Raw genomic sequence first — 13,146 nt, forward strand, 5'->3', positions numbered from 1 at the left:
GTATATTAACAAATATTAATGGTTAATTAATAGATATGATTGTCACATCAAATATGAATATATGATATTAATGATTTGATCATATCAAATATGAATATAGGGTATTAATGGTTAATTAATGAGCCCTATTGTTATAAGCCCTATAAATATACAATTAATATATTGGTAAATACAATTTTTTTTTTCATTCTAATCAAGTAGAGATCTCTTGAGAAACATATGTGACTTGAGTGTAAGAGTGTCTCCTAGAGATCAACAGCCAATGTGAAGTGTGTTCTAAAAAAGGATTGGACGATCACATCATGAAAGAGAGTCGAAAAATTTTTCAACCAAATATTTTAAAACAAATATATATTCTGGATATTTATTTATTCATTTGAATAGAATGAAATTTCATAAGTTAGTCCCATTAAAGGCACTTGTCCCAAAATTTGGAATACAAAAGATTTTCTATTTTTCATTGGTTAAATCAATTTCAAAACATGATGTTATTTTAGAATAGCAATGAAAATATGAAATATATATTGAGCCAAGTACAGTATTAATCTTTTCCTAAAATAATCATTGTTCAAATTATTCTTTTATGTAACATGATTTATCTATCCCTTCTCCCTTGAACGAAGTATAAAAAAATAGATGATGAAATTTTAAAAGATAAATAAATTAAAAAATATTGAAATAAACATTGTAGTTATTAAATGAAATAAAACATGAATATACATTTGTAAGTACATTCGGTGGTGTATACTATGACAGACAAAACTAGGAGCTTGCCGAAGCAATTAATCTAAGATTCAATCTTCTGAGCCAAATCGAATGAAGTATCATATGCATCATATCGAATGGCTTTGCCGGTCGATAAATCATAAAATGCCTTCGAACTCTCATCACGTTCATATGCAATTTCAAATACCTATTCCTTGAAACTCTTTGCAGAATAGTTTTGATTTCTGGTATTTTCTCCACTGGAATCTCCAACGAAAACTGACTCCAATTCAACACATCAGAAAAGGGTGGAGAGTAATTACTACTGATTAACACAGGCACACACCCCGCAGTAAGTGCTTCCACCACTCTAGGACTTGCTACTTCAAAACCACTGGGACACAAGCAAAACTTGCTTTCTCCCATTAATTTAAAGTAGTCTACGCCCTTTGGAAGAGATTCATAAACTTGGACTTCATTATCTTTTCCCTTCCAATAATTCAGCAAGATTGTTCGAATGTTACCATGTTCTTTTCCGGCAAAAAAAGCTAAAATGCTGCGATCGTCTGGGCGTTGCCCTAGATTGGGTGAACCTAGCTTTCCCTTTGGCAATTTCACTTCTGGGATTGACACATCTTTGTTAGGTATGAATCCTTCTGAGGTGTTGGCATTGCAAAGTACCCTGATGAAACTCTTGAACAATTTAGGCTTCCCGAATGACACTTTCGGACCCTAAGTCATCAAACACACATAATTATATACTTGTTTTACTATAATGATTCTGATTTTTTATAAACAAAAAATAAGATCTTACCCAATCATGACATGACAGTAAAAAATGGTCAGCACCTTCACTTCTATTCCAATAAGGATACTTATCTGCAACGACACCGATATAATCTTCCACCAACCGCTGCAGGCGAATAGGTTCGTAATCTGAATGCTTCATGATAGGCTTGTAGACATAGTGAACAATATTAGCTATGCTGAAAGGAATGTAAAAAACGTGAGCTTCCTCAGGATTTCTTGTCCTGAAATGGCTCCACTTATCATAATTGTCTATTTCATCCATAAATTGCCCTTCAATGGCGTATATATCATTTACTGGTCCATCGTGCACCAATGGCTGTTCTCCTTCCTCGTACACCCACACTTTGAATCTCTTCACCATCTCCGTGTGGCTCCTGCATCAATCACGTTGTGTTTTAGAAATTAATTTCTGGGGAAACGCACTGCAACTGCGTAGCGGTTTCTTCTTCGACCGCACTTCAAAACCTTTTTGATCGAGACGTTCCGTAAAACAAAGCTTAGATCCACACGGTGTCATTAATGCATGGCTTTTAATATATGAACTTCCGTATATCTATTATGATAAAATTTACATGATATCGGTAATGAGAAAGGATTTTAATGCCGGTATTAATTATGAAATGATTTAAAGATAATTATTTTGTTAACTTATATATTTTTTCCATAAATTATTACTTTTATCCAGAGCTAAATTAAACATATTTCTTGTACGGAATTATGTGGAGTTTCCTACTTTGAATCTAGTCATGCATTATAAATTACATTTTAATATTTGGGATATTCATGTAATATTATGAAATTTATTGTACTTGATAGCATAGTTTTGTTTTCTTAACATTAAGTCAACCATACTTAAAAAAGTGGTTAAAGGAATTGACACGCATAAATAATTCAACAATAATTATATAATTTGAAGACCAAATACAGACAAAAAAAATGTCAACTTCAACCAATATGTGAACATAATTAAAACCACAAAAAATGTGTGCTCTACCCAGATAACAACATATAGAACGATATAACAAAAATCCTCTATTTTTCAATATAATTTTAGCATGGATTATAAAATCGATTACCAATTACAAGTAAAATTCACACAACAAAAAGAAAAAAATCACAGATATAATAAATTTTATTCAATACACTTAATTTTCTTAAAAAAGAAGTTTGAAATAGGTGGTGTGTATCTAACTAGTTGATGAGCTTGAGAATTCAGAGCTTAACTGATAAAAAGCGTGTGGATTCCAGTAAATAGATCCTTTAGGAACAAAAGTTTGTCTGGTGTCTGAAGTATAGTTCCTTGAGCGGATAGATTCCTGAATTGCGGCTCGAGCTCGTGCCAATCCTTCTTCTATTTTCTCCAAACCAGCAAATTTCTATCATAAACGAAACACAAAATTAATAAAAGGGTAGACAATATATATACGGTAACATATACGAAACAAAAGCAAAAAGATAAAAAAAAAAACATGTTCTATATATACGTTTAAGGTTGCTTACCTTAGTAGAGCTGCTTAACACAGTGCTGTTATTGGTGGTTTGATTTGCAGGTGTGAAGTTGGAAAGAAGATAAAGCGATGAAGGTGAGGGAGAAGGCGAAGGAGAGGGTGAAGGAGAAGGATAAGAAGAAGAAGAGATAATATTTGTGTGGTTTTGTAGGTGTTTGACAGTGGAAGGAAGCAAAGGAGGAGAAAAGAGAAAGTGGGTGACATTATTTTGTAGCTTGAAGGGAAAGAAGAGGAAGAAGGCAACAAAGCAAAAGACGGGGAATAAGAATGCAGAAATGGGGCATCTCAACCATTCCATTGCGTTAGCAACTTCACTCACACACACCCTTTGCCTTGTTATGCACACCACTTATTTATATCAAATACTGTTCAATTATTATAAGCATAAATGTAAAATTGATGCAATGAAACACACTTTTGTCCTTCTGCAATAAATGGAAAACGGTCAGTCATTTCATTCGTTTTAAGTTTGTATTCGGCACGTGAAAGATATTTTTACTGCATAATAAGGTCGGTGACTTTCTCAAGAATCCAAAGCTTAATTTTTCACCTTGCCAAACACATCCTAACCGACGTAAACTGAATTTATACGTTTTAGTTGTCTCGGTTTGGCAGCATAACCTAAGGAGAAAGTACTGTTCACATAGGTTGTCCGTGCGATGGATTATAAATAAATGGGTGGAGGTGCCTCTTTCGAAACAGTTAAACTTCATGTTTTCCTCGTGTCAAGCTTTAATGGTTTATAAAAATATTAAAAACTTTTAATTTTTACTTTATGAATGGTCTTTTATCATATAATATAAATTAAAGTTTTTCATTTGCATAAATTAAAAGATTAATTGGACGATGTGGGCTGTAGAAACTTCCCTTGGTACCATAAAGCCTGGGGATGCTAGCTAGCTTTATTGTGCAGACGAATCCGAATCAAATGCGTGGGAGCGAGAAATGAGAGCATAGAAGGGCACAAAGGTACACGAATAAGGGGACACCATTTTTAGATCCCTTAAAATGATGGTTTATTTATTTTCAATATAATTATTAATAAATCAAAGCAAGCACCGGTAGTTTAATTCGAGCCAGCTTTCTCAGACTGATTTTGTCAACCTTCATATCAAAGTTTGAACATGATTGGAATTGCAGGTTGCAACGAACATGTTGAGGTAAAAGATGGTCCAACTTCAGAAATCACATATAAGAAAGGTCACTCTCATGAACACGGAATCCAAACTATAAAATATATATATCATATTTCATTTCTTTTCCTCTTGTATAAAATTAATCATATTTATTGCTTCACCATTTTAATAACGTGTTTATGTAATAAAAGTCAAATAGAAATGAAACATAAATTATTCTGCATTAGTCTATTCACTTGCGAGCATATATTGATGAAATTTAATAAGTGTTGCTTCCACTTGCGAACAACAGTACAGTCTGTAATGATTTTGCTCTCACTCGCTATTATTTCTCAGATTTCAAAGGTTGCATGTTCCATCGCCTTATCGTGAGGAACAGAACAGAGTCACTTTGCCTATTGGCTTAGCTGACAATGGACAATGTTATCATCACAATTCCGAAAGTGACATCACACTCACGAAAATACCAAATTCAAATCAATATTAATTTAATGAAACTACTTGCTTTTAGATAAAGTTTTTTGATATCTTTTTATAATTTAATAAAACAATATCACTTTTAATTTTTTTTAAATATAATTAATATTTTAAAAATAAAATATTCATTAACGTATCAGATCCACATACATAAATTTTAAATGAATCAAATCAAAATTAATCCAATTTGATTTAAATTAGAGTTTTTTTTCTAACTTATTTTATTTTACAATTTTTTTTTAAAACTTGTAAACTATTCGTTACAATCATAAATACTTACATCATAAAATAAAACTATATATTTTATAAATATTTTACAAATAAGGTATTTGCAATTTTAGACATTAATTAATATGTTATTTGTGAGTCATTATTGGGCCGAACTTCATCATTGTGGCCCATAATTACTGTCACGGTCCGTCACAGCCAGAGTTATTATCCTTATCTTAGCCATGGATCACCTATCCTTTTCAATCGAACAACAAAATAACAGTATTACCGTACAGTTTTAATAGCATCAGTATTTCTTTGGAAATGAAAGAAAATTACCAATATTCTTTTATTTGATTCATTGTTTCTAATTAGTCGATTATGCATCATAAAACTCATGCGGCGTATCACTACATACGAGTTTTAACCTTCGTTATTATATAAAAATATATTAAAGAAATATATAATACAAACACACAAAAAAAAATTATCCCTATTATAAAAATAATATAAATAAATACATAAGACTAAAACATTAAATCATTTATAATGTTAATTTTATTTGTTTTACAACAAAAATATTATTTATTAATAAAAATTAAATTAACTAACTTAGCACAATAACTTTATCACAAAAACACGAAAAATTTGAAACTTTATATGTTTAAAACAATATAAACACTACCATTGTCGTCTTCTAAAACTTTAAAAAACCTTTAATTAATTTAAAAAAATTATAACAAACTAAAGTATAATCACTTTTCTACTAAAGTCTTCAAAAATCCTCTTTCAAAATATCTACAAAAGATAAATAGTTATCATAAATTCAACATAAATAAAAGTTTATATTTTTGAAAAAACTGAAAAAATATTTTCATATTCACTCTAACTACCTTAGACTAAATATGAGTAGATATAAGTAATAAAATTTCGATCATGCTTAATTACATCGATTTTTATGTATTGTTAGTGTAAAATATTAATAATTTTCCTTTACTTCATATATTTAATATATAAATTTATAGATAAAATACGAGGCAGTAGAATACATAACAAGCTTTCCAGTTATTTTATATAAACTTTAAAATACTCATGTGAGTGATGTATAAGAATATGGTTAAATAATTTTAATTTTATAAAAGAATTCATGCGTTTAAATTATTTTTAATACGGAATACACTCAAGCTTCATTATATACAATCGAAGAACAGAGACATTCTTTTATATTATGAATTTATCACAATTAAAAAAAATCACTCATAATTCATGTAATGTGTGAACCTTAAAGTGACTGATCTTTAAGGTTATCATCAATGGAGCACATCACAAAATGGCAGAGAATTATTATCACAAATTATGACGGCAACTTGGTGCCCACTTCAGCGCAAACAAAACTTCTTTTGTCCCATTTACTTTCTGTACTTTGTGCTCATTCCATTAAAAGATGCTTATGTCTACTTTTCACCCTTTCAAAGATGCTTATGTTACTCAGCCTAACTTTTAACTTATGTATTCTTTCTTATGATTTCTCTATAAAAAAACTCAGAACTCAAGTATGCATTGGCATACCATACTTTTGGTCTTTGAAAATAATTGTTAAACTCAACCTTTATATATGGACTCTTACAGAAGAATAATGCTACTTTGACAATATTTTCTTGATAATATTTTAATATCATTTACGTGTCATTACGTGATTAGTCTATGTTAGTGTTTATGATTATTATTATTGATTGTAATTTTGGACCAATTACAGAATAATACGTAAATAATGTCAAAAAAAATGTTGTGAGAGTAGTGACATATGAAAGAACAAAGTGCTCACATTAGTAGAAAACTGACATTTGTAGTTATGGGAATGGAATAGAAGAGAATCTCATCTTATTATGAAGGTGTTAGTTGGAAATTTAGCCTTCTGAGCCAAAGTGAGTGGAGTATCATATGTATCAAATCAAAGGGCTTTGCAGGCCTGTTTATCACAAAATGCCTTCCAACGCTCCTCACATTGTAATACAACTTTCTATATTTATCTATCGAAACATTTTCTAAAATAATCTTAATCTCTGCTATTCTCTCAACTGCAATTTCTAACGAGAACTCACTCCAATCAAGCACATCACTGAAAGGTAAAGAGTAATTATCAGAGATTATTACAGGGACACACCCTGCATAGATGGCTTCCACCACCCTAGGACTTGCCACTTCATGCCCACTGGGGCACAGGCAAAACTTGCTCAGACCCATCAACTTGGTATAATCTTCACCCTTTTCAAGGTACTCGTGAACTTCAACTTCTCTATCCTTGTTCTTCCATCGCTTTAGCAGTGTTTTTCGAATCTTACCATGGGCACCACCGGCAAAAAAGGCTAATATTGGACGATTACTCAGGTGCTGCCCCATATTAGGTGGACCAAGCTTTCCAACAGGTAAATACACTTCCGGAATGGAGACATCTCTGTTCGGTTGAAACCCTTCCGAACTGTTCGCATTGCAAAGTACTCTGATGAAGTATTTGAAGAGTTCAGGATTCGCGTACGACACTTTTGGACCCTGAATCATCACAAGCAATTGGGTACTATATTTTTTAATCAAAATTTCACTTTTACCTTATAAAAACATCAACCTAAGATGTTTAACGTAAAAAAACAGGCTATGTATGTGATGTGTACCCACCCAATCATGGCATGAAACAAAAAAATGGTCTGCACCTTTGCTTCTGTTCCAATAAGGATATTTATTTGCAACCACGGTGATGTAATCCTCCACCAACCGTTGTAAGCGTGGAGGATCATAGTCGGATCTGGACCTTCTGGGCTTGTAAACATAGCGAATGACCTTGGATACGCTGAAGGGAAGTAAGAAGAGTTGGGCCTGTTCTGGATCATGGGCCTTGAAGGGGCTCTTCTTAGCCATGTCCATTTCATCGATGAATTGGCCTTCAATGGAATATTTGTTGTTTACAGGCCCATCATGCACCAATGGCTGCTCTCCTTCCTCGTACACCCAAACCTTCAATCTCTTCATCATCTCCACGTGGCTCCTGTTCTTTTCACGTTGTAGACAAGGTTAAGTTAAGCCCACGGAACCTCTTCATTATTTAGGCTAAAACGAAAATAAATATTAAATGTTTTTTTTCATATTAAATTTAAAATATGTTTCTGTAATAAATTTTAAATAAACGTAGTTATTTTTAATCTAATTGTGTTAATTATTTTATATATCAAATTTTTACTTTAAATAAATGATATTGTTATTTTAATTTAATTGTATTAATTATTTTACATATTAAATATTTTTCAACAAATATTGAAATCAAACTGTGCCAAATAGTAATATGAATTGACACATAAAAAAAAAAAGGAACGAATTCTAATTTATGTCAAAAATGAAACTAAAAATATATTTAAGCAATTTATGATCCTTTTCTTGAAACAGTAACAAATTTCTTCAAGAATTACATTCTTCAAGTATGCATTATTTTATGATTTGAAATCCTTGATAAAACCCTAACCCCAAATTTGAGGGTTGCAGAAAGACAGAAGAAAGATATGATCTAATCTGTGCAAAAAGACAATTCTGTAATACATTTATGCACAATACGAACTACAGTGACAAAAATTGTAGAACAGTTACTTCTGAAAAAAGAGTTACTTTTGATATCAAACCAAAAAAAGACAGATTCAGAATGGGTCATGCTTAACTGGTGGAAAGCTTGTGGATTTCGGTAAATGGAAGCTTTTGGGACAAAATTTTCTTTGAGGAGGGAAGTGTGGTTCTTGTACCGAATTGCTTTCTGGATAAATGCTCGCGAACGAGCTAAACCTTCTTCAATTCTCTCCAAACTTGTCACATTCTTCTTCATGCCATGGCCAAACTGAAAGTTAAAGACAAAGGGGTATCAATCTATGAACAATTAGAACAACATTTCAAAAGATCGTGAAGGTTGAATACCTTGATCCGTGTAAGATCTGTATTGTTGTAGGCTTCATTGGGGGTGGATAGAAGTTCTTGGGGAGAAGTACTGCCTCTGATACTAGAAAGACTGAAAGGAGAATCTGAGTGGACATGAACAGCTTGATAATCATGGGAGGGAGTGAAAAAAATTAGTAAAAAATTGAGGAAAAACAATAGAAAGACTAAAGAAGACAGTGGTGATTTGAAAACTTTCATCAATTCTTTCAGAGCTTTGGAAATCTGCTCCGGAAAACCTCTCTCTCACCAACCATTTATAAGATTGATCATCAATAATTGATGATTTAACCACTTATATCAGAGCAACCCGATACTTCTTTTTCACTGATGACAAATTCTTTAGTAACTTTTCTAAAGTATCTCTATTACAGCATCCATCCAAAGAAGAAACACTTCAAACGAGTAAGGGTTTTATTTTTTGATATAGAAAAAATGCTTGAAAAGTAGTAATTCTTTTCTTCTACACAAGTAACGATTTTAACTAAGTAACTCACTCCGTCTCAATTACTTCTTTTTAAAAATAGATTCTCTGGGAGGTGCTCTCATCTAACTTTTAACTTTATAGCTAGCCAACAATGTAACCAATAAATGCTGCCATCACCTATGACCCACCTACAATACAAAGATGTTCCGTTCAAGACGTGTAAAGTCGAGTTCTTACGTTTCTTTTTGGACTATTGAAATTATAAATTCTGGCCTGAGCAGCCGTGTTTAATGCACAGAAATATTATAAAATGAAAATTAAAGTGTCTTAAAAATACAAAAAAAAAATACATTTAACGCTTCATTTCTTACTCAAATTAGTAATAGCTATGCACAACTAAACAGGGGAAGCAGAACAGAACAGTGGTGCAAGTTCATAATGTTGTGAAGAGTAATCAGAATATTTTACATCTACACGGAAAAATCTGTACCAAGGGGGTCCTCATCATACTATTTGGATAAGAATTGAATTCATCAAAACTGAGGTACGATAAGAGCATTACTATTTCTTGACATTGCAACTTTGGGCCATGATTTAACATACAATTATCAACTCAATCACCATTTGTCTATCTAAAATGCCGATTTAAACTGAATCTGTAATGTTCACAAGACCTAGTCACAATGGAAATCTTGAACAACTACATCTCCCTTTAGCTTAGAACATACACAGCTCAGATAAACCAGAAATAGTGACTCAACTTAACCAAAGATAGTTTATATAACCTCTTACGAGTTCTATCCAAAGGGGCTTAAGATTGGAAAATCAAGAATGTATGAAGAAACATTCCTTATTGTGAAGCCGTGAGCCTGAAATTAAGTCTTCTAAGCCAAATTGAGTGAAGTATCATGTGCATCAAATCAAATGGCTTAGCTGGTCTATTCATCACGAAGTGTCTCCGAACTCTTCTCACATTTCTGTGCAATTTCATGTACTTCCCTTCCGATACATTTTGTAATATAGTCTTGATCTTTGGTATATTCTTAACTGGGATTTGTACGGAAAACCGATTCCAGTTAAGCACATCACCGAAGGGCAAAGCATAGTTCTCAGAAATGATCACAGGAACACAGCCTGCATTAATTGCTTCTACAATTCTAGGACTAGCCACTTCATACCCACTGGGGCACAAGCAGAACTTGCTCAGTCCCATTAACTCAGTATAGTTTTGGCCACATTGAAGGTACTCATGAACTTGAACTTGGCTATCTTTGTCCTTCCAGTGCTTCAGAAGCAACTTCCTGATGTAACCATGAGCTCCACCAGAAAAAAATGCTAATATGGTGCGCTTCATGGGGTGCTGGCCCAAATTTGGTGGTCCCAGCTTTCCAACAGGCAAGTACACTTCAGGGATAGCCACGTCCCTCTTGGGCTGGAATCCTTCTGATGTGTTGGCATTGCATAAAACTCTGATGAAGTTCTTGAAGAGCTTAGGATTTGCATGTGATATTTCTGGTGCCTGAATCATCAAGTAAAGTAAAAACACATTTTATGATTATAAAAGTATAAAGGTACTTCTTTTCGGTCAAAGCCCCCAAAAAAGGATCACATGCATGCAGAATTATGAAAAATTATCAATCGCAAAATACTCAAGTTACAAGGCATGTGACATATATGAAATAACAAGAACAATTTTAAGACGAGTACCCAATCGTGACAGGAGAGGAGAAAATGATCTGCACCACTGCTTCTGTTCCAATAAGGATACTTTTCTGCCACCACGCCAATGTAATCCTCCACCAACCGTTGTAAGCGGTCACGGCGATAATCATTTAGGGACATGTAAGGTTTATAAACATAATGAACCACATTAACCACGCTAAAGGGTAGGAAAAAGGCGTGTGCCACATCAGGGGTCCTAGCCTTGAAGGGACTCCTCTTGCTGTTGTCCAATTCATCAATGAACTGACCCTCAATGGCGTATATATCATTCACTGGCCCATAATGCACTAATGGTTGTTCTCCTTCCTCGTACACCCACACTTTGAATCTCTTCACCATCTCCTTGTGGCTCCTGCTTTTCATTTTATTCAAAAACATCACTTGTTAGTAACAGCAATGTTCCTATTTTTTGTGTGCATGTGTGTACCCTAGATAGAGTATGCTATTATAAGCAAGGTTTTAAAGGATTTTTTATCACAATTGTGGCCACAATTTAAAACCTTGATTACAGGTAAAGATGGTGAAGATATTTCGGAATATTTCGAACTTAACCGGTGAAAAGCATGAGGGTTTCTATAAATGGACCCTTTTGGTATAAAGTCTTCTTGCTTTCCTGAATTGTTGTGTTTCCTAGAGAGAATTGCTTCCTGGATAGAGGCTCGAGCCTTTGCTAAACCTTCTTCAATTATATCAAAGCTAGTCCTTTTCTGCAAAAAACGACAAAAAAAAGTTTTCTTTCTTTAGATAAGTAGGTGCTGATAACAGGGTCGTGTATTATATATATATATATATATATATATATATACACACACACACATATATGTGTTTCAGTGTGTGTGTTAGGAAGTTTGACTCTAAAACTTTGTGGTTAAATTTTGCACACCTTAGTGCTATGGCCAAGGCTTCTATTTGCAGAGTTGGCTAGAAACTGAAGATGGGATTGTACTTGTGTTGTGATGGCTTTGATGGTGGAAAGGGAGGAATATGGAAAATCGATGGAAAGGTGATTTCCCTTTAGATGAGTGAAGAAAATGAAGAGGAGAATGGGGAGAAACAATGGGAATAACAGAGAGGGTGGGGAGCATCTAAGGGGCACCATGGTAGTTCATGGATTGAATGAACATTTGCCTTCATCAAATGTAACCGTAGCTATATAATCAACAATTTTCAACATAGTAATCTCAAGTCATGTGAACATGTCTAAGAAGTAGCAGACCTAAGTTATTGTATGATCTTTTCACGAAGTTTTAAGCATTATCGGGCGTTTAGTTTGTGGTTGAAGGCATGTGGAGTAGACCTTAAAAGAAGGGCTTTGTATTCAGAAACTGGCACGTTGATCACCATAGCATTTATTTCAGTGCAAAGAAATGACAACTTGCCTGAGATGACAAAATTTTGAGCTCAAGCATGTAAATTCCAAGTGTACGTCAATCAATGTTCACTCTCGCCGAAAGTAAAGAAAACGCAGATAATCCATGGATAAACAGAAAATCTTAGGTTTATTGGAATGACCATAATGAAGTCAGAACTGAGCACTTTGGTTTAAAACCTCAGCTTTGAGATTGTTACTTCAGAGGGAATTTTGTCTAGTAACTATTATCCCAAAGATCAGGGTGGATTGTAAAAACTAACAAGAGTATTGCTTTAAAAATATAATTTAACTCTTCATGTGTGACTGTATTTAGGAGAAAGTTAATTAATCGCTCATAAATGAAACCAATAATTTGATTGAGCATATCAATTATTTTTATAAACGTTGTTTTTGTATTTTAGTATTTGTATTTTTAAGGATGTTGTTTTATGTATTATCCTTATTTCGAAGATCTATACCATGACCGATATGTGATATGTGAATAATAAGTTTCAAACTTCGTTTAAGGTATCAGACAATCATGTCAATTTTTTTATCATGTCTTCCGCACATTTGTGTCTCAGAATTACAAATCCAAAATCCTTTTTTCTTCATCCATCTAGTTACCCTGGTGTCATTCTCACCACAGTCCTATTACACGGGCAATGTAATTGGACAAATTTAATATTCAATGCATTGAAAGTCTAGAACAATATTAGTTTCATTTTCGTCAACATTATCGTCCCCACTAATGATACATCTAATGATGAGGCATATTCTCATGCAATTTCATCTATTAGTTAACTTCATCATTGTTTAGAAATTTTAATA

At 33.1% G+C, this 13,146-nt stretch overlaps 3 protein-coding genes across 4 annotated transcripts; all 3 read right to left on the reverse strand.

Moving 5' to 3' along the window:
* Positions 1-673: 673 nt before the first annotated feature.
* LOC124837598 (putative glycosyltransferase At3g42180) lies at positions 674-3,498 on the reverse strand. Its single transcript, XM_047313013.2, has 4 exons — positions 3,016-3,498; positions 2,740-2,891; positions 1,520-1,889; positions 674-1,437 (listed from the first exon to the last, which is right to left on the reverse strand). The coding sequence occupies exons 1-4, from the start codon at positions 3,319-3,321 to the stop codon at positions 763-765; spliced, it is 1,503 nt and encodes a 500-aa protein (XP_047168969.1). The 5' UTR covers positions 3,322-3,498; the 3' UTR covers positions 674-762.
* Positions 3,499-6,705: 3,207 nt separating this feature from the next.
* Positions 6,706-9,309, reverse strand: LOC124837594 (xylogalacturonan beta-1,3-xylosyltransferase-like). 2 transcript variants are annotated; one of them, XM_047313008.2, is made up of 4 exons: positions 8,798-9,309; positions 8,548-8,720; positions 7,520-7,886; positions 6,706-7,396 (listed from the first exon to the last, which is right to left on the reverse strand). In XM_047313008.2, exons 1-4 carry the CDS (start codon positions 9,014-9,016, stop codon positions 6,731-6,733), a joined length of 1,425 nt encoding a protein of 474 aa, XP_047168964.1. In that variant the 5' UTR covers positions 9,017-9,309; the 3' UTR covers positions 6,706-6,730. The 2 variants fall into 2 exon arrangements, with proteins under 2 accessions (XP_047168964.1, XP_087961330.1); XM_088105204.1 differs by lacking the exon at positions 8,798-9,309 and having other exon boundaries at positions 7,520-7,891; positions 8,548-8,689.
* A 352-nt stretch (positions 9,310-9,661) lies between these two features.
* Positions 9,662-12,102, reverse strand: LOC124837585 (putative glycosyltransferase At5g20260). Its single transcript, XM_047312996.2, has 4 exons — positions 11,848-12,102; positions 11,517-11,671; positions 10,950-11,316; positions 9,662-10,761 (listed from the first exon to the last, which is right to left on the reverse strand). Exons 1-4 carry the CDS (start codon positions 12,061-12,063, stop codon positions 10,093-10,095), a joined length of 1,407 nt encoding a protein of 468 aa, XP_047168952.1. The 5' UTR covers positions 12,064-12,102; the 3' UTR covers positions 9,662-10,092.
* Between the last annotated feature and the right edge of the window lie 1,044 nt (positions 12,103-13,146).

The sequence above is a fragment of the Vigna umbellata genome, chromosome 1 (assembly GCF_029865625.1).
Source record: "Vigna umbellata cultivar VRB3 chromosome 1, Vumbellata_1.0, whole genome shotgun sequence".
Classification (NCBI taxonomy): Eukaryota; Viridiplantae; Streptophyta; class Magnoliopsida; order Fabales; family Fabaceae; genus Vigna; species Vigna umbellata.